At 35.0% G+C, this 21,813-nt stretch overlaps 1 protein-coding gene across 1 annotated transcript in view; it reads left to right on the plus strand.

The window, feature by feature from the left end:
* The window catches only part of WDR75 (WD repeat domain 75), a 32,261-nt gene continuing 10,448 nt past the window's right edge, over nt 1-21,813 (plus strand). The window contains exons 1-12 of the mRNA XM_037850471.1: nt 1-146; nt 3,337-3,466; nt 5,552-5,617; nt 6,517-6,607; nt 9,949-10,073; nt 11,640-11,710; nt 12,648-12,767; nt 13,256-13,344; nt 17,643-17,801; nt 20,016-20,075; nt 20,167-20,282; nt 21,376-21,551. Of these exons, the coding sequence (XP_037706399.1) occupies nt 64-146; nt 3,337-3,466; nt 5,552-5,617; nt 6,517-6,607; nt 9,949-10,073; nt 11,640-11,710; nt 12,648-12,767; nt 13,256-13,344; nt 17,643-17,801; nt 20,016-20,075; nt 20,167-20,282; nt 21,376-21,551 (1,286 nt within the window). The 5' untranslated portion in view covers nt 1-63. The remainder of the gene's footprint in view (nt 147-3,336; nt 3,467-5,551; nt 5,618-6,516; nt 6,608-9,948; nt 10,074-11,639; nt 11,711-12,647; nt 12,768-13,255; nt 13,345-17,642; nt 17,802-20,015; nt 20,076-20,166; nt 20,283-21,375; nt 21,552-21,813) is intronic.

Here is a 21,813-nt window from a genome sequence, read left to right on the forward strand (position 1 = left end):
CGGTTTCCGTAAAGGAAGTTGTGGGCGGGGCTTGTCCTCGGGAGTTCCTGCGTCTGCGTGAAGATGGTGGAGGAACCTCTCCGCGTGGTTCGTTGTGGCGGCAGCGAGTTGAACTTTAGGAGAGCAGTGTTTTCTGCAGATTCTAAGTAAGGGGGCAGCGGGTATGGTCCGCAGGGCGGAGGGGCTTGAATGCTGGCAGGGATGGAGGTGGGGGTGGTGCGAACTTTCAGAGGCCCTTTGGGTCTCTCCAGCCGGCGGATCAGAGCGCTCAGGTGGGGCGCGTATGCGGGAGACCCCCGGGCGCTCGGAAAAGAGCGGGCGCCAGGTCGCTGTAAGAGGAATGAGGAAACCCCTGAGTCCTGTAGCACAGCAGACTGAGGCGTGCCTCCCCCTCCCTGAACAGTTTACCTGCTGATAGATTGAGAGGACTGGGGGCGGGCCCACGTGTCAAAAATCGGCCTGACGCTTAGGCGGTTTGAAAATGGTCCAGGCAGGGATGTGTATGCTACTGCCCTTTAATATCACGAGAAGTATCTCTACTCTTTCAACAGAATCGTGTCCTGGAATTACAGAATCTTTAAAGACTCCGCTTTTTGCATGCCTCACCCCGGAAAAAAAAAAAAAAAAATCTGTTTACTGCAGCTACCCATGGTGTACAGTTTGCTTGTCAAATATGTACTTTGTTTCTCAAACATACCGTGCTACTTATTGTTTCTTTGCTTTTGGTTAGTTGCTATTCCCTTGTCTTCCTGGCCCTGAATCACACATCTCTCATAGTTTTAACGTAAATCCTGGTTCCTGCTTGCAGCCATCCTAATTTTTTTCGTCTATACATTATCCACAAATATTATCGAGTAATGTGTGACAGGCATAGTGGTGCATGTTTATAAATGTGTTATCCTCTTTTTACTGATCCGTTTGTGGAGTGTTTGCTATGTGTGCTAAGCTTGCAGTTGCATGCATTGTCTCATTTAGTCTCATAACTTTATGAGAAAGTCTTATCTACATTTTACAGTAGGAAACAGTGAGACTTGGAAAATTAAGTACATTCTCTAACATTCGGCTAGTAAGTGATAAAATTGGAATTTGAACCCAGAAATATTTGACTTTTTAAAAATGTGTCCTTTTTCTACCACACAATATTCCTTTTATTGTAGTAAGTAAAGACACAATTCCTCCCCTCAAGTAGCTTGCGGTCTAGTAGGGCAGAAAAATAAATAGATGATCATAATGCCAAGTGGTAAATGCTCTGTTGAATCCCACAGAGCATTGGGCTGTAGAAGCACCTATTGAGGGGTACTGATCTAGTTAGGGGTTGGCTTCCTGCAAAAAAGCCCCTGAGCTAAACCTTAAAGGAGGAAGAGAAAGTAGTCAGAAAGAAAGCGTTCTCTGTAGTTAACAGAATATGCGCAAGATAGAAGAGAGTGTTTTCTTTGGAGCCTTGTGTTCAAATAGTTAAAAGTAAAGTCTAGATTATCTGCTGAGGAGGTAGGAGACAGGAAATTCAGATCCTTGGGGGAAGCATAAGCATAAGAATCAACTATGGGCAGGCTTTTGACCATCAGATTCCTTTTGCTGCCTCCACATCCCTCAGAACTCAAAAGAAGCGCTGCCTTAAAGGATCTTTTGATACTGATGGAAAGTGTTTGTGGGGGGTAGAGTTAGTTGTGAATTACTTGACTAGAGCGCAGTGTTAAATCGCCAAAGATACAAGATTAGCAATTTGGATCATATCCTGAAGGCAGGAGGAAACCACTGAAGGATTTTAATTGAATTTTGTCTTAATGTAAGGAAGTGACATGGTCAAATTGTTTCCTTAATTTCTGGGAATTTAGGAGATTAATTTATATATTAGCACTTGTTTATCTTTAGCCAATTCGAGCAGAGCACTTTTGAGGAGTTTTAAAGTTAGTTTGGTAAAACCATCCAGAGGTAGGAAAGTAGCATACACAAAATTAGTCTGGGGTGAGTGTGAAAGAAGAATTGAAGAGCCTTGCATGGAGACTGTTGGAAGCTGTTAAGAGTAGTCCAGGCTGGAGATGTTGAGACTATGAACTAAGATACTGGGAATAGGAATGGAGAGGAGGAATCCAGCAAAATAGAAGACTGGATATCTCAGGTGATCTGTTGCTCCTACTTTCTTGATCTTAATGGATGGTTTTCACACAACCGTGTCATGACTGCCTCCTTGTCTATAACAGAAGATTCATGATTGTAAGATGCATCCTGATTTCAGAAAAATGAACATGTGAATAATCGAGTCTGTTAGAATTGTTAAAATAGCGTAATAGCAACCCCATTCAACATCAGAAGATTTAATCTTATTTTGTAACAGTTTTTCATTAGTTCATTTTAGCCAGTTAGCTCATAAACTCCTTGAGGGTAGGACAAGTTTACACTCAACAAACTGGATCAGGTGTTGAGAATCAAAGGTAAATATGGCCTTTGCCTATAGGAACTTACGGCCCGGTAAGGGAGATGAATATGTATGTAAACAAGTAATTTCGGTGTAATGAAAAGTGCTAGGATAGAATTAGGGTGCTTCGGGAGCACAAAGAGGTCCAGCCTGAGGATTCTGTGGTTTGTGCCTTCTATAGTGTATGGAAAAGTATTAGACCTAGTAGGCACTGAGCAAACAGTTTTTATTTGAATACTACTATAAGAATTACATTTCTGGGCTTTGTCGTACATTTATATCTATTATGAAAGTAGCCAAACAAATGTTATCATAACTTTCCCACTTTTAGTAATTTAGTAGCCTCTGCTGTATGAAAGAAAGCCGCAAATCCAGAAGGACAAAAGCAAAACCAGCATTTCAGCAACAAGAAAAAGAACTGTCATTAACTCTGTACTTTGCCATATAAGAGTAGTCTGGATCTCACAGACCAGAGTAGAGTATTTGACTTAGCATTTGTTTGCTGTTGTCCCCAGTGAACAATGAAGAATTTGGGCGCATGGAAAGACACTGCTGTTAGGACAGAACCGTTGAGTGGTAAAAGTTGATAATAAGTGAATACATAATACTGTCCTTTTAGTGAGCAGAAAACTTGGTTAAGTTGGTAATTTTTGCAGGATGATTCTGTACAATCTCTGCCCGTGTTTACAGGTCAGATATATGACTTTGGCCTCAGTAATCTACTCTTCTGAGTTAAAGAGCTAAACTGTCTTAGATGCTTCAGTAGACTTAAACAGCACACAAATTTGAATATTCAGTTCTTAAACCTTCATTGTTCTGAAAGAAACCTTTGTTGCATGTTTTTAATTGTATACTGGACAATAAAAAAGATTATAGTACTTATAGAGTATGTGAAATTTATTTTTCTCTCTTGTATCCAGGTATATCTTCTGTGTCTCTGGGGACTTTGTTAAAGTTTATAGCACAGCTACAGAAGAATGTGTACACATATTGCATGGACACAGAAATCTGGTAACTGGAATCCAGCTCAACCCCAACAACCATCTACAGGTGTCAGACTGTTTATAATTACAAATTTTAACATCAGCTTTGTGAGACTGTGATCAGGAAATATATGTTGATTTTCTAATTTAGACTATTTTTCATTTATTTTTAGTAATTAAAATAGGTTCACATGCTAGCATTATGTTGCCAGTGTTGTATTCTGTGAACCATTTCTTCCACGGTATGCTAATAGATATTACTTGAAAAAGAAGGGGTCCTTGGCTGTATGAGTTCAGGGCTAAGCACAGTTAAACCTGTTTCTTGGTTGTAGGACTTCTAGGGTCCCTTTATATGCATTATGAATATCCGGAAGGGATATATAGTCTTTGATGTTTCTCAAACTTATTTGAACTCTGAACCCTCAGAGTACCTTGAGATATCAGTACTGGAACACATTCTGGAAAATGTTGGCCTAGTTATTAATTTGGTAGATCTGACCCTATAGAGGTGAGACTCTCTACAATTAGTGCAAATGTTAACCTAATCGTAAGGCTAGTGTGTAGACAGAAGGGCTTCTTTAGTGAGTGGATTGATCAGTTAATCTCAGGACAAACTTGGGAATCAAATTTATTTCAGACCTCCCCTGTTCCCTGATGAAGCAGCTTTTGCTTCTCAGAATTCAAGAATAATGAAATGGTCGTTTTTAATTCTGTTCTTAAGTTTCCACAGAGCTACCAAAGACTTAACAACTTTTTGCTCTTGCTCTCAATTTTGAACAAGTTCTGTTTTTCTGGATTAGTTACAGCCAACTCAGGACTTATTGCTTTGTTTAAGAATGGATTTGCATTGCCATTCACTGCATTATCACAAAAGAAGTAGGGCATAAAGTAACACTGATCTTGTCTTCTGAAATTAAATGAATTACTCTTGAAAATCAAAGTTTAAATAATTTTTCTACAGGGTCTAGGCACACCTTTTATCCTTTCTATCCTCTGGGAGTTTGGTAAAACTTTATTGTGATGTGTAGACTTTGACTGTTTTTCATAGCAAAAATACCCTGTCATTAAAATTGAAATTTGTGAATTCTGTCTTACCAAATTTTAAAGCAGAACAAAAAACCTATATACACATTGCATAAAAGATCTATTTAATTTGGCTGAAAGTTAAAATTAGAGGAATGCAGTTTTAGTGCCAGGTTTGGTTGAGATGACGAGGGGAGCAGATTCTATGGATTTGGGAGGCACAGTATTTGAGTGTGTTTGATTCGTTGTATGTTACTAACCTATGTTATGATTCTTATATGTGTAGTAACTCTGATGTTTATTTTCTGTTTGTTTTACTTGGATAAATAACATTTTCTTAATCCAAAATTTTTAATTGGTATTCTCTAAGCCTATGTTCTCATTTGAGGATGTCCTAAAACAGCCACTTTCTTTCAAAGAAAATAAAATTCTTAATAAACATTTTATGTGAAGTATTTTCAAATAATAAAAAAAGTTCCAGTGTGGCCTTAGTAAAACTTAGTACACTAGGTCAAAAATAAAAATTCTGTTGCTAAGATTTTGTGGTGCTACCAAAGTATGGTTTACAGACAAGAGCCACAAACTGTTGCTTCCTAGTCTGCAATAAGAAAAGTGTTAAAACTGTAGAGGACTTTGGCATTCCCACAGCATCCAAGCGCAAATCATTCCTATTGCATTTATGCAAGTATTGGTCCTCAGAGGATTGGAAATTAATTTTTCTTTTTAAAGGTCCTTCTCAAGTAATTTGAGAAACACTCCTTTAGTAATCATGTAAGATGTAAGTGTTTCTGCTAATAAAAAGGAACTAGGCTGTGGGAGAAATAGCAACAACTTCTTGGGTGCTTTTTATAACTCACTACTACCTCCCTCTGATAGATAGAGGATTGATTGCTTTTTTTTTTTCTCCTCAGTTTTAATTAAAACTTGAAATTGATGAACATGCTCCCTCCAGAGAATAGTGATAAGATTGTCTATTTTGCAGAAACAGTATAAGTAAATGGCTCCACCTCTTTAATGTTAGCAATGAATTAATGAACAGAATATGCCTTCTGTATAAGCATGTAATTATTTGGTATCTTATTGGATATCTATTTTTTTAATCAATTGTGAACTCTTTTTACTCTTTTAGCTATATTCTTGTTCCTTTGATGGCACAATTAAACTGTGGGACTATCTAGATGGCATCTTGATAAAGGTAGGTGGATTGGTACTTGGTTTTCCTTATGTGAAAAGGAATGGCAACACAATTTAATGACATGTATTATTTCCTTCTATAAGGTCTAATTTTTAGATATCCTTCCTAAACAAGTTATGAAATTTAATACCATAAAAGAAAAGACAAATTTGTCTGTATAAAAAATGTTAACTTGTAACAAAAAAAAAAGACAAAACCAAGAGAAAATACTTATAAGGTGACGTTAGCCCTAATCTACCAAAAAAAAAAAAAAATCATTAAGAAAAAACTAGTAGCCCAGTTTAAAGAAAAAAATTGGCATAGGGTGGGAATATATAATTTACAGAAGAAATACAGATGACCAGTAAACATGAAGAGATGCTTAACCTCACTAATAATTAAAGAAATTAAAACATATGCCATAACATTTTTCCCCATCAGATTTGCCAAGTTATAGACTGAAAAAAAGCTAGTATTAGTTTAAGTTTAGAAAAATAGGCACTTTTGTACCCAATCAATGTGAGTAAAACTGAAAATGAATACATTCTATTTGCTCCAGCAATCTCCCTTATAAAGATCTCTCATTGAAATAATGGCATGTGTATGTAGTACCTGCAACATTATTGGGGTGGGGAATTGATTATAACCTTGATGTTGGTTGGTAGGGGACTGGTTAAAACTATAATAAATACATTCATAGAATACTATTCCACCTTAGAAACAGTAAGGTACATCTGTGTGTATTAACCATGAAAGGTTGTTCAGCTTATATGTACTGGGTCTCTTTTTCTAGGCCAGATACTCTTCTGATTTGGGGCTATATACTTGAGCAAATGTTGTAGAAATCCCTGCCCTTATGGTACTTAAGTTCTTGTGGAGAGAGACAGACAATAAACAAGATAGTGAATTTTGTTTTTCAGACTTTCATAGTTGGACATAAACTTCATGCCCTCTTTACTCTTGCCGGTACTGAGGATTCTGTCTTTGTTATAATAAATAAAGGAAAACCAGGTATAGTATAATTAACTTATTTTGTTTCCATGTGGCATTAAGTGGTTCTTTAAATTTTACAACTTCTCAAAAATTACCATTTTGGTTTTTATCTAAAGTTAACAGTTTTTAGAAGTTCGCATTTACATTACCTTCATAGGTATTGAAGATATATTTTTTTCTGTTCTAAATACAGTATTGGTTTTTATTATCAACCTGTTTCTATGCTGATATCAAGATCAACAAATGGGAGTTCAGTAATGGGTAAAATGATAGTGATATTTAAGAATAATAGATTTAAGTTCAATTGGAAGACAAGTCCAAGCCCACCTCTTTATTAATTATGGTTTCCCTATCATTGAACATTATTTCATTGGAACTACTTTGTTTCAGAGCATTTTGAAAATTCCTGGAATATATTCAGTGGTTACAAATAATTTTACTGCAGTGCAGAATTTGCTACAACGAAGCTTTGACATGAAGGATGTATCCAAAGAACTTTTCTAATCCCAGAATTCAAGAATACCACTACTTCACAGTGTGGTTTCCTCCATAAAAATATAGCTGTACTCAGGATTAAAAGTAGAAAGCTTTAAGATGGTTACTGGACAGTCAGCTAGGCTAGCTCACCAAGTGAATCCTTTCCATGGTGCACTTTTGTTAGTTGTTTTTTTGTTTTTTGTTTTTTTTTTTTTTTTGGTTTCGGGGGTTTTTTTTTGGCCAAAATAAATTTTCAGCTTATTGTATACTATGGACTTTTAAGTGCCCTGTGAATAGTCAAAACTGTGAAAGCTAAATTGGTTTTGTAACAAAATCATTTGGAGCTAAGTCTGGAAATGAGTAATTCTGTCTATCAGAAATGGGGCATGAAGGTATAAAAAGCAGTAAGTTTAGTTTTCTTTTATTGCCCTAACCACCTAAAGGATATTCCAAAAAAATGTTCTGGAGATGGCAACATTCTTAAAATAAATAAGTAGCCTTCCCAGGTGACTACTTTGAAGATAACACTCTTCTCACCATTTAAGTTCTGTTTTGTATGTAAATATGTGGATTCTTAATACCATCCGTGTACTTACTAAAAATCTAGATTCCTAATACTCCTGACTGGCAGTTGATTCACAAGAAATGGGATATGTAGTCTAGAAATCTGCATTTTTATTAGCTCCTCAAATGCTTTTGCTTATCACCCAATTTGGTAACCACCTGCTCTACTCACCTCATGATTTCTCATTTAGAAGGGCAGGTACCAGTAGTTGTACTATAAATTTTTATCAATAACAATGATACCAGTGATTCTCAGCACTGTCTGCACATTAGAAGCACTCCAAGGAACTTAAATTAATAACAAGATCCCACCCTAGACCAATTGAATAAGATTCTCTGGGGCAGAGCCTAGAAGTTTATTTAAAAATTCCTCACTTGGGTCTAATGTGCAAGCCAGGGTTGAAAACTAATGATCTAAAGTAAACGTCTTGATCATTAGCCTTTTGAAACTTCAAATACTGTTATCTAATATGAATTGCAGTCATAGTGGGATTTGGTGTTATTCTCCAGTACTTGGTATATAATGGACATATCTATTATATAAAAATTGGAATCAAGGTTGAAAAGATCCCCTGTGATGGCTGGCTTAATTACTGTACCACTGGCCTCTCATATTCAAATATACATACTCAAGTATCTTCCATTTGTTTCATCTTTATTCCATAGTGCAAAACCAGAGTCTGTGATAGAAAATTGTAGTCATATTGTTTCTCCGTTTAAGAAAAAATCTTTTATTTACATGTTATCTTTTATGTTATCATTTCTTGACTTTATGTAGTAATTCATTAAAGAACTAATTGAACACCTACACATGCCAGATAGTGTTCTGGTTGCAGAGAGCAAAATAGACAATGAATCCCAAAAGTAAGCCAGTTAGATTAATTTTTTAATTAAGATGACTGGTGTTCTAGAAGAAAATAAAGCAAGGGCCCTTGAGGAGTACATATTAAATAAGTGGTCAGGGAAGGTATTCCTGAGAAAGAAGAGTAAAAGTAAGTGGTTGGGGGAGGTTCCTCTGAGGAAGAAAAGTAAGCTGTGCAGCTTTATTGGAGATTCTGCAGCATTACTGACATGAGAATGGTTTATAGACTGTAAGCTTTATATCAATTTCTTGAACTTGATAAGTACACTTAAGGTAGATACTTGAGTATCCTTGTTCTTAGGAAATGTACATGGCAATATGAAGTGTTCAAGGAGCGTGATATATATAACCTACACTAAAGTGTTCAGAAAATGGATGGATAAATGGATGGGTAGAATGATATGGCAAATGTAACAAAATACTAAAATTGGTGGATCTGGGTATCTGGGATGAAATAAAAAGTTTAAAGTAAAAAAAAGAAAAAAAAGCCACCGAAGGGTTTTGAACATAAGAGTGATAAGACCTGACTTACTTTAATAGAATCACTGGCTTCTGTTTTGTGAATAGACTGAAGGGGGACAAAGGTGGAAGAAGGGAGGACAATTACAAGGTGATTGCTCCTAACACTTAGAAGATGAGACATGATCATGGCTTTAGACTAGGTAATAATACAGAAGTGGTTAGAAATGGTTGAATTTTGGGTATGTTTTTGAAGGTACAGTCCACAGGATTTGCTGATGGTTTGATAAGTGATATGGATGGTGATTGAGCAACTGGGTATATGATGATGCCATTTATTGCAGTGGTCAGTATTGTCAGAGACTGAGATTAGAGAGAAAATCAAGAGATCAGGATTTGGGCATTTAAAGTTTGAAATGACTCAGAAGACTGGACAGAGCAAGAGTTCAAAGGACATAATAAGCAGACTGGAAAATGGAAAAATAGTAGATTAGTGTGTTACAGAATGTTATACTCTTCAAAAATTCAAGAAAGATAAGGTTGCATGTAAAATATAGCTAAAAAGCTGTAAAGGGAAGAGCATGTCCGTGTTACAGAAACAGATATTTATCCAATGAATGTTGTGATACACCCATCACATTTCTGAAAGCTCTCACTGCTTTGTTGCTTTTGGCTGCTTAGTTCACCAGTATTCATTTTCCACCTCCATTTTAATGCTCAGCTTAATATTTTGGAAAGTAGGATGCACCAATAAGATATAAATTGTTTTCAAAATATGTTGGGTAGATATTTATATGAGTTGTGGAATTATGCCTCCATTTAAAACTAGTATATTCAAATGAAAAGTCCAACTTGAATGTATATTTTGTTTAAGATAGTCGAAAATTATTATCTTGGCATCAAATGAATTGTAGAATACTGGTCATTTCATAGGAATAAATGTACATCTTCACTTTCTCGTGAGAAGCTTTATGTTAATACAGCTTCATTTGGCTAGATGTATTTCAGCTGGTTTCAGTGAAACTGCCAAAATCATCAAGCCAGGAATTAGAAGCTAAAGAGGTATCCATTGTTTTGGATTACATAAACGAGTCACCCAAGTGCATTGCCTTTGGTAATAAGGTAAATTTTGTTTTGTTGGTTTTCTTTTCTTGTGCATAAAATCTTTTTCCTGCAGTCTATCCTTTGATCATTTTGTGTTAAAATGATTTACTACTGCTTTGAGTAAAAATACTTTTGTTAGTAATTAAGGAGTCTGTTTCACTGCTTTAGCATGTATTTACAGTATAGATTTTTTAGGACCATCCTAATTCTGTATACCTTGTCCTTTTGCCCTTGTATTGCCCTCTAATTTTGCCAAAATATATCAGAAAATTTGGAATTACAGAAAAATTTAGTGAGGAAATAAAATCTGTAATATTTTAGGAAACTCCTAGTTTTTTTTCCTACACATACACAACTTTTCTCAAACCAACTTAGAATCAGAAAGTTTTTTGTCCTATTTTTTTCCACCTATATTGCAGCATGAGTGTATACCTACATATTCTTCAGAGATAATAACTAAGCCATGTTCCATTATATAAATATACCTCCATTTATTTGGCTATCCCCTGTTAATAATCACTTTATTTATTAGTTTAAAAGTATGATCAGAAGTGCTTGAACATCCTTGTGGTGGCAGGTATTTAGCACTAAGTTTTATAGCTTTATTTTGGATTTGTTCTGAAAAGATTCAATTTCTCAGAATAGAGAAAGATCTTTTAACATTATTAACATTTAAACATTATCATTGTTCTTTAACATCATTTAACTATAAATTAAAAGTCCCTATGCACCTCTGTTCTGTTGTGCATCATTAGTCATCAGGAAACTAAACTAAAACCACCATGAGCTACCACTTCATAGTCATTAAGCACCTAAAAAAAAAAAAAAATTGACATGTGGAACAAAGTTAAACACACAACTTGACCATAACTTAGCAATTCCACCCGAAATAGAAAAATGAAAACATGTCCACAAAATGACCTGTACAAGAATGGTTATTATTCATAATAGCTCCAAAATGGAAATAAAGCAAATGTTCAGGAACAAGAGGATAGGTAAACAAATTGTAGTATTACATATTCGTGCCGTGGAATACTGCTCAGCAGTAAAAAGGAACTACTTTATATGCAAGAGCATGGATGAATCTCAAAACTGCAATGTTGAGCTAAAGAATCCAAATACAGAAGAGTATATATTGTATCATTCCATATATATGCAGTACAGGGAGAAAAGTATGCTATGGTGATAGAAATCATAGTTGCTAGTAGGGGTGTGAGAGGGACAACTGGAAAAATGGGAACTTACTGAGGTGAAGGAAATGCTAAATATTGGCGGTGGTTTTGTGGATATACACATATCGAAAAGTTTGCTTCCTTGTACATAAATTATGCCTTAATGGGGGGCGAGGGACTAAATCATATTGCTCGAGTTTAATTTTAGAATTTAGAACCTATGTGCATCTTTTCATTCTTCTATCATTTTTAAAACAATTATTTTAATAGCTAAAATGTAATGTCTCATATTAATATGCTCTTAATCTACTAAGTCAAGTTATTGCTATGTTAACTTTTGTGATGGGAATATTTATTAAAGAGTATTAACTGATTTTGTGAATGTAATAGTATCTTCTCTTTGAAATACTAGGGAGAGTATGTTGCAGCAGTACGGGACTTTTACTTGTCTGTTTATTTTTTCAAGATGAAAACAACATCAAGGTAAGAAATCCTTTTATTATGCTCATTTACTCAAGGGTTTTTCATTAGTTTATTTCATCCTCATTCCTGGAATCCAAAGCCAAGATTTCTAGTTTTCTGTTACAAGTGATTTACGTCACAAGATAAGGAGAGCTAGTTTTTAATCTACAGTGGGTAAGGGTGGCGAGTTATTAGTCACCAAAAGCTGAGGAGTTTTTTCCAGCACAAATTCCATATGCTCCTATTTTCTGATGTGCATACTTAGTGTCAAAATTGCATGCAGTTTGAAATGGCCTCCCTAAATGATTTAATTGCCATTTTGAGAGTATAGGATTGAACACTTGTGAGGATGACTAAGATAACATATTTAAAGAGATAGGTGCTAAGCATCGGGTAGTCACTTTTCAATTTCTTTTAACCTGCCAAGATCAACATGTTTTTTCTATGCTCTATAAGGATCCTGACTTCTTCATAGCCAGGAAGTTGACAGATAAGCAGCCTAAGAATAGAAAATAGCCTAGACATTATAATAAGTGAATTTATCTCTATGGATTTTTACCTTAAGACTTAGCACCCAGTTGTCTGATACAATTTCATAGGCTTGTCCATACCTTATACTAAAACTTAGCTTCAGTGAGAAATTTGAACATGGGTTGTCCAACCCCCAAACTGCTACAGGGACTGTCTTTTCTTTTTTAAATGTCAGTGGCCTCCATAGACAAGTTATTATGATAGAATGTTAGCCACATGAAGTTTATATTTGTATAGTAATATATGTTTACAAAACAAATACTTGATTCTTGATGAATCAGAATGTTTCTTTTAAAAATGTTCTTCATATACAGTGAATTCTGAGAGCTCTTAATTTTGGTTGATAAGGGTGGGAGCTCCTTTTTACTTAACTACATCACCGTTTACCAAGATACATTAATAATTAAGGGAAATTTTTTTCTTACAGGTTTACTTTGTCATCATCACGAAACAAGAAACATTCTAGGAACAATTTTACATGTGTAGCATGCCACCCAAAGGAAGACTGCATAGCCTCTGGTCACAAGGATGGCAAAATTCGTCTTTGGTCAGTTAACTCATTAAGAGCATAGTGATTATTTATATACTATTTTGTACTAGTCCTGCAGAACAGGGCTATCTCTGGGTCCAGGAACAAGTACAGTATTGAAAAGCAACTGCTGGTGATACAGATTAGGCTTTGCTGGTATCCCCTGTCTTTTATTATTGTGCTCTTCATTTCATAGAGTTACTATTTTAGAATTTTCTAACCTTCGGCTTATAGGGGGAATGAAAAATTCCATGTTGCCTATAATCATTTTCTTGAAGAGAACTTTTTTGTTAGCCTAAAAAGGAAAAAGTGACACTGGTAAATATCTGACTGGTAGAATACACCATATAATTTATTGTTTGTAGAAGTAACTGGTTAGAAATAGAAAATGTACTTCTTATGCTCATTAAAACCAGTAACCTTGATATTATGGTATTTGATGTGCCCTTATTTTCCTAACTTATTATCCCTTTGGACAAATTAAAAATTTTGTTTTTCTCCAATAGGAGGAATTTTGACAATGATAAGAAATACACATACACCTGCTTGCATTGGCACCATGATATGGTCATGGATTTGGCTTTTTCAGTGACAGGTAATGGCAGGTTTAATAATTAAAATGAACTTTTGAAGTATATGAATCAAGTGTTTTAGTTTATTGTATTCATAGTTTGAAATTCAGATTTAGAATTGCATGGGTCAAATGAATTAGGCATCTCCCCTGTGTTTTGGGCTTTACTCTGCACAATACTATATCCTTTAGGTTTCAATGCCCGTCAAAATTTAAAAGTATGCACCTGTGGTAAAGTCTCTACCATAAAGAACCTAATTTAATTATGTTGTTTTTTTGTTTTTGTTTTGTTTTGTTTTGTTTTGTTTTTTGATGTGTGTCTACATACCTAAGTACTTGTTGCTAACAACTAGCTACACTTTATCAGGTACTAGTGCTTTATATCCATTATCTCATTTAATCTTTGTTGCTGTGAAATAGGCATCATTCTTATTTTACAGAAAAAGGAATTGAGAACAACTTACCTAAGATCACATGGCTAGTAAGTGAGATTTGAACCTCAGTCCGATTCCAGAGCGTGTGTTCTTAACTGCTAGATTGCCTCATTCAACATTCACTGTTCTAAAAGAATTCAGATCTTTGTTCCATTTAAACTACATTAGTGTGTGTAGGTTTAGAGAGCAAAAATACCTCCTTGAAAATAGAGAAGTCTTCAACAAAAAGATGATCAAGTACAGTTTGTCTTTGGTTACCTGCGTCCTCTTTTAGCATCTTCACCCCCATGTAGTAAAAATGTCACCATATTATGACTAGTCCTAGAAGCGTAAAGTTAGATGCCAGGGAAGATTATGTGACTGGGCTAAATGAGAAGGCAGGAAAAGTGATTTTCCTTTCTGCATGTCTTCCTGGAGACTCCCAGGACAAATCTTAGATGGTACCATGTGCTACTGATCCTTACAATGTTACTTGAATTTATTTCACTGGAGCCCCAAGAAGTAAGACACAGCTTCACCTTAAGTGTGTTTTGGGCTTGGGAAATAATGACTGTTGTATGGGGATGGGATTCAACCTAACGTACCTGGAATAGTACAGTAGGAATACAATTGTGACACGGGAATTGAGAATAGAAATGGAATGAAGAGGATGTTAACTACCAATAAAAGATGTAGGTTGCCCTTCTGTCTTCTCCACCTTTCTCCCCACCCTACACCTAAAAAATTCAAATGAATATGTGTATGTATATATATTTGTAAATGTTCCAGGTGGTGTCTTCATTCTCTCCTACCCCTGGTTGTTTCTTCTGCCATTCCTCTCCATCTCTTTCTCTGCTGTGATCTCTGCCCAAATTTTATCAAACACCAATTTGATACCTGTGGTGACTGACTTTTCTCTGTTTTGCTCCTCTTATCCATCTTGCCCACCTCCTCTCTCACTAGTTAGCAGTCACAGGTTTTTGTGGTGGCCTTATCCTTTAGCACTGGGACATTCAGGATTGGTGTTCTCAGGTGGGATTTGGGAAAAGTGCAACAGTTAGATTACTGGGTTCTCAAAGAAAAGAAATGGAAGAATAAACACAATTTATCATGTTGAATTAGTTTTTTATTGGCTTCAGTTTGCTAATATTTCATTTGGGATTTTTTCACCTGTTGTATGATAGGCTTGTAATTTTCTTTTCTTTTCATGTACTACTTTTGATGTAGGGTTATTGCTGGGCTTATGAAACAAATTAGAAAATATTTTTTCCCTTTTTTGAACCTAGGAGAGCATTAAATTGATTAATTTTTTCTTAAATGTTTGGAAGATTTCACCAGTGAAGTAATCTGGGCTTAAAGAATGTTTGTAGGTTGGTTTGTTAGTTTTGTGGAAAGTTTTTAAACATAGAATTCAAGATCTTTAATAGATATAGGTCTTTATATATATATTAAAATATATATTCACTCCACCCCCCCGGGGGGTGTCCATTTTGGTAGATTATGTTTTTCATGAAATTCCATCTAAATTTTCAGATTTACTGACATAAAGTTGTTCATAATATCTTTTTTCCAATGAAAGTATTTTGAAAATGTTGAAACATGCAGAAAGTTACAAGAATAGTACAATTAAAAACCCATCTAAATTGGATTTTTCTTCCATGTAAATTTTATCTTTCATCTAAATCACAAATTAACATTTTGACACATTTGTTCTCTCCTCTCTCTCTCTCTCTCTCTCTCTCTCTCTCTCTCTCTCTGTGTGTCTCTGTCTCTCTCTGTCTCTCTCCTTTCTCCCATTTCCCCTTCTTTCCCTTGGCTGAACTATTTGAGAGTTAGTTGAAGACAGGACAATACTTCATCTCTTAAAAACTTGAGCATGTTATCTCCCAAAAACAAAGACATTCTCTTATATAGCCATTATATAACACTCAAGAAATTTAACATCAATAAAATACTATTTTCTAATATATATAATTGAAACCCTCCCCTCTCGTCCTTATCCCACTGTCCTTTGTAGCTAATATTTTTTAATCCAAGATTCACTAAAGAATCATACATTGCAATTGATTTTTATTCCTCTTTAGTTTGCTTTAATCTAACCAATTCCTCCACCTTTTTGTTTTCCGCAGCATTGAGTTGTTGAAAAATCCAGGCCAATTTGATTTACATAATGCTTTGTCTCATTGTTTCCTCCTAATTTGATTCATTTTTTGTGGTAATAACTACATCAGTAGATATTGTGACTTTTTCAGTGCATCCGAGATGGAGCACATAATATGTTTGTTAAGTTGGCTCCTCAGTTAAGGTGATGTTGGCTTGATTTCTCCACTAAATAGCTTCCCTTTTTTCCTTTAATTAACAAGTATCTTATTACTTCACTGATAATCTGGTACTTTGAGATTATCCTTAATATCCCAGTAACCAATGGACTTTTACATAATGATTTTAGCAGCAATTGATGATTCTTTTCTGACCCAATTGCTACTTTGTTGCAGAATGGTTATTTTCTGTTTCTGTAGTTCTGTCTACGTTTATTAGCTTCCATCTATAACATCTGTAGGATGTGTAGTGTTATATATATGTATAAAATATGTTGTTTAGCTGCCATTTTCTCTTGGGCTTTCCAGAGGTTTTTATTAGCTTTTTCAAAAAGTCACCTGTTTGGCTTTGTTGACTACTGCTTTTTTTGTTTTCTATTTCATTTATTACTACCTTCTACTTTTTTGGATTGCTTTTGTTGTTCTAATTTAGGAAGGATGTTTATGTCATTGATTTTCAGCCTTTTTTCCTTTTCTATTTTGTGCTTTTAAGGCTTTAAAATTCCCTCTAAGGAAAACTTTACATGCAATTCACAAATTTTGGCATAAATTCATTTTATTTCATTCAAAGTATTTTGTGATTTTTATTGTAATTTCCTATTTTGGTTCAGGGGATGCTTAGAAGTGTATTGCATGATATCCAAACTTGGGGGTATTTCCGTATTAATCTTTTTATTATTGATTTCTAGCTTAAATTCTGCTATGGTAAGAAATCTTACTTAGTATGAGTCAAGTCCTTGGAAATATTTTGAGACTTGTCCAGCGTATGGTCAATGTTGGTAAATGTTCTGTGTGCACATAAGAATATGTAATTGTTTTGGGTTCAGTGTCTAGTTTAAAAGTAAATTAGGGTGAAAGAAATTTTTTCAAAAAGTGAATTGTTACCTTTGTTAATTTTGTTATTCAAATCTGCAATCAGATATACTGAGAGAGCTATATCAAAATTTGAACTGTGGTAAATTTATCTATTTCTGCTTTTAGTTTCACACATTTCTGTTTTATATATTTCACGGTATGTAATTAAGTACATGTTTAAACATGTTTCTTTCCAGTGGATTGACCTGATGATGATGATATTAGCCTCTTTTATCTCAAATAATGCTCTTGCCTTAAAGTCTGTTTGATACTTTGTCATACCATCTCTCTTTTCTTTGATGTTGATGTGATAACATTTCTTTCCATGCTTCTTCTTCTAACCTTTTATATACTTATATATTAAATCTTTCTCACATAAGCAGCATAAGGTGGGGTTTTGTTTATTTTCTTTCTCCAGTATGGCAGTCTTTATTTTCTTTGAATATTTAGCCCCTTTACCCTTAATGGAATCAATCTTTTTGGGTTTAACTCTATTCATCCTGTACTTTTTTTGTATAAATCCCAACTCTTATCTGTTCCCTCTTCTCTCTTTTTTTACCTTCTTTTGGATTTCATTTTAGCATATTAAAAGATCTGAAGACAATTGTTTTGTATATAGTTTTACCTAATTAATTTCTTTAATTAACATGGTAAGAAGAATAAGCTTTAATTTTGTTTTTTATTCTCTATTTTCTCCCCAAACACTATCTTGTAATTTCTTCATATGAATGAGAAGGCACCAGTCTGCTGAGTGGTGGTCGTGAGTCTGTACTTGTAGAGTGGCGTGATGCAACAGAGAAGAATAAAGAGTTTCTACCCCGTTTAGGAGCTACTATTGAACATATCTCAGTATCACCTGCAGGGGATTTGTTCTGTACTTCCCATTCCGATAATAGTAAGTCTCAGTTTCTTACTGTGTGAAATATAATGTGTATAAAGCTGTAAATCATCTGTAGGGAATGGAAAATAATAGACTTAAAATTAAGTGTGTATAAGATTTATTGAGCTGTTTTTCTTCCATTCCTTCTCTTTTGTCCACTTTTCTCTACCCTCAAATACCATCAGAACCCAGTATTTTCAGGATTGTTTTTTATGAAAATGTTTACAAAACGTTTTTATGAAAATTTGTGGATAATTGTATTTGGTTATTCTTGTGCCACTTATATTTTGAAAACCTAGTATGGGGTGATACAGGGAAGTAGAGAGAGGGTTTTGAAGTGGGCATTTGTGCCTTTATAAATATATGGCATTTTCAAAAGACTTTTGTGAGATTCTTCTTTGATACAGCTAATATTTCAGTTGTTAGTGTGGGCATCTTGTTGGTTCTGACAGAAGGGGAGCCAGTCTTGTGTTCCCACAGAGTTCTTTCCTGTTCATTCTAGAGCAGGGCCTCTTTGTGGATCCCATTGCCCACTCCCTCCTTTCCCACCAAAAAGGAAAATAACTGTGAGCAATCCATTAGTGATGTGGTCATTTCAAAGTAAACTATCTAGGTTCTCTTTTAGGGTACAGAGTGTTTGTATTAACACTAAAATCTATTCATAGACACAACTTACAAAGATCTCAACAGAAAAGTGCCTGCCCCCCCATACCTGTTTTTTTTTTTGTTTTTTTTGTTTTTTCCAGCTAAATCACAAAACGTATTCCTGATGTTCCAATAGCACTCCAAATTAATTGAACTTTCTGAGTTGTTTTGTATTCTGGTATATTTCGTGATGATATACTTCCCCATCTGGGGAACTCCTGATATTCTTGCAATCATTAGGGACTTCCAGTTTAATAAGTGAAGCCCTCAGATCTTGAGGCTTGCCCTTATGAGACTTATTTCTATAATGGCAAAGCTAAGCCTACTTGAAACTATGCCTAAGAGTCACCCCTGGAGAACATCTTTTGTTGCTCATAGGTGCCTCTCTCTCTAAGCCAAACTCGGCATATAAACTTACTATTACCTGCCCCCACTACATGGAACATGACTCCCAGGGCTGTAAGTCTACCTGGCAATGGGGGACTTGACTCCCAGGGATGAAACTGGCCCTGGCGTTGTGAGATTGACAATGCCTTCTTGACCAAAAGGGGGAAAGAAATGAAACAAAATAAAGTTTCAGTGGCTAAGAGATTTCAAATAGAGTTGAGAGGTCATTCTGGAGGTTATTCGTATGCAAGTTTCAGCCAGATATTGCAGTTTGCCACAGTATGCCAAGCCCCAACCAACAATATTCCTGAAAATACTAAAGAATACCCTGGGCTCTATCCAAGACTCTATAAAAGTTTTACCTCTTTAAGTTAATTTTTTCAGAAACTTAAAGCCCCCAATTGTTCCTTTGCCAGATAAACCCTGAAACCCAGAGGTCCCAGTCTCTCCAAGAACATCAACCAGTTTCATTCCTCTACCTCATAATGTTGACACACCTTTTCAGCATGAAGAACGTAGAATGGTCATTGCCCAGATATCCCTGAAGATTGAGAGAATGATCAAATGAGAGGGAGGAGTTGTAACACAGAAGTTAGGATTTAACAAATGATTATGGCAACTGACTCATTTATACAGATATTTCTTTTTAGTTGCTAGTGTATTGGAGTAGCCAGAAATACCTGATAATGTTGCACTGTAATCTAGTAGCCTTGATCTTTGATAATGTTTGGATAACTATATAGCTTTTATCTTGTGACTGTGATTGTAAAAACCTTGGGACTGATACCTCTTTATCTACTATATGGGTAGGTGAGTAATAAAGACATGCATGAAAAATAAGTAAATAATAAGTTGGGAATATGGGGAAAAAATACCCCTACATAAACTATGGACAATAGTTAATTGTACTACTTTAATAATATTTCATCAATTGTAACAAATGTAACTACTTTTAAAAAAAACAGAATTACAAAAAAGTGCTGTCATCAATTGTAACAAATTTTCCACACCAATGCAGGTGTTGGTGGTGGGGTGGTGTATGAGAATCCTGTGTTTTATGAATGATTGTTCTGTAAACCCACAGCTTCTCTAATAAAAAAAAAATTTTTTTTTTAAATGATGTAAATTCAACTGATTTTTTCACCTTGAAGCTCTGACCTGTTTCTGTTTAAATGTTTTTTTCTTTTTTACCCACAGAGATAATAGTCATTCACCGAAATCTTGAGGCATCTGCAGTAATTCAAGGCCTGGTAAAAGGTATTGCAGAATGCAGTGGATTTGGAATCCTGTACATTTTCAAAATGAATACTGCTCTGACTTCGGACATTGTTTGTCATTTCTTTTGCAGACAGCAGGATCTCTACTGGTATGATGATTGATCCAAGAACTAAAGCTTTGGTTTTGAATGGAAAACCTGGCCACCTGCAGTTTTATTCTCTCCAGAGCGATAAGCAGTTATACAATGTAAGATTTGATCAATTAATTACACTTCAAAGAAAGTGCCTTAGATCTTGTGCCTTTGTTTGCTTGAACATAGTCAGAATTATCTGTGGTTAGTTCATTTGTTAAGAGCATTCTACTAAGGCCAAGTTGGCAGATTAAGTCTACATGTAAGCCACTTTTCACTCACTTGTTGTCACATGTGCGCGTGCGCTCCCTCCCTCCCCTCTCCTCTTTGTTCTCTCTCTCTCATTTTGTTTCAGGCTGCTCTGATTTGCTGTCACACACACCTGTGCCTTTGAGTAACAATGATAGGGAAATGAGAGTGTATAGATTGACAATACAAATCCATTTCTACTTTGTGGTGAAACAGTGTCATCTTCACATACTGAAGATAGAAGTTTCAATGTAGATTAAAGAGCAATGCTGCTTATAATGCTGATAAATACAGTGCCGGCTTCCCACCTTTTCCTTTGTGCCCCATAATACCCTTTACAGCTTTCTGTCATAGCAACTGTAACCCTTTTTTATGTCTTTCCATGTCCTTTAAGCCCCTCAAAGAAAGGAAGCTTTTCTGATTGGTCTTTGTACACTCATATCTAGTATAATGCTTGCAAATAGTAAGTACTTAATACATATTTAGTAAATAGGTCAGAAAACAAGATAAAAGAAACAACCATAAGTGAAATTCTAGCTTACACAATTGCTCATCTTTTTTCACATAAAAATTTTAGGTTTTATTTCTACTCCTTTAAAATGGTGTGGATTCTGACCTTCTTTGAGATTTTACAAAAAGCTATTTGTTCTTAGAAGCAAGAGAAAAATATTACTATAAGCTCAGGGTTCTATATTATCAAACTCGATAAATGGATCGTCGTCATTGCTAATATTCAAGCTCATTGAAGAATAATCATCACTAGATTGGTACTATATAATATGCTCCCTTTTTGAATGGCAGTTTTGATACATGCTAACAATTAGTTCATTTTTCTCTTTCTCTAAAAATCTATTATGATAGATTATAGAAGTTATCTTGGATGTAATTAATTATCTTTGAATGCTTTAACATTTATGTATTTACATTAACAAGCTTTTTTTTTTTTTCTTAAACCATCAGTTAGACATTATACAACAAGAATATATCAATGATTATGGTCTGATCCAAATTGAACTAACAAAGGCTGCATTTGGGTGCCAAGGTAACTGGCTTGCAACAGTGGAACAACGTCAAGAAAAGGAAACTGAGCTTGAATTGCAAATGAAACTGTGGATATATAATAAGAAAACACAGGGGTAATACTACCTTTATAGGCATTTCTTAATTTCAGAGTGTAAAATATTTGACATCCTATATTATGGTTGCAACTGTCAGTCTTTAAGATGTTTCATTTTTATAAGTTTCAGATTTAGAGAAATGGGGGAGATGTTATTCTTCTAATATCCTTTAAGCATTCTGCTCAGTGAAAGTACTGTTGCCCTCTAAATCATAACGTTATCTCATTCCATAAATAAGGAAAGATGGAAAAGTGACACCCCCAAGGTCATAATGCCTAAT

The sequence above is a fragment of the Choloepus didactylus genome, chromosome 9 (assembly GCF_015220235.1).
Source record: "Choloepus didactylus isolate mChoDid1 chromosome 9, mChoDid1.pri, whole genome shotgun sequence".
NCBI lineage: Eukaryota > Metazoa > Chordata > Mammalia > Pilosa > Megalonychidae > Choloepus > Choloepus didactylus.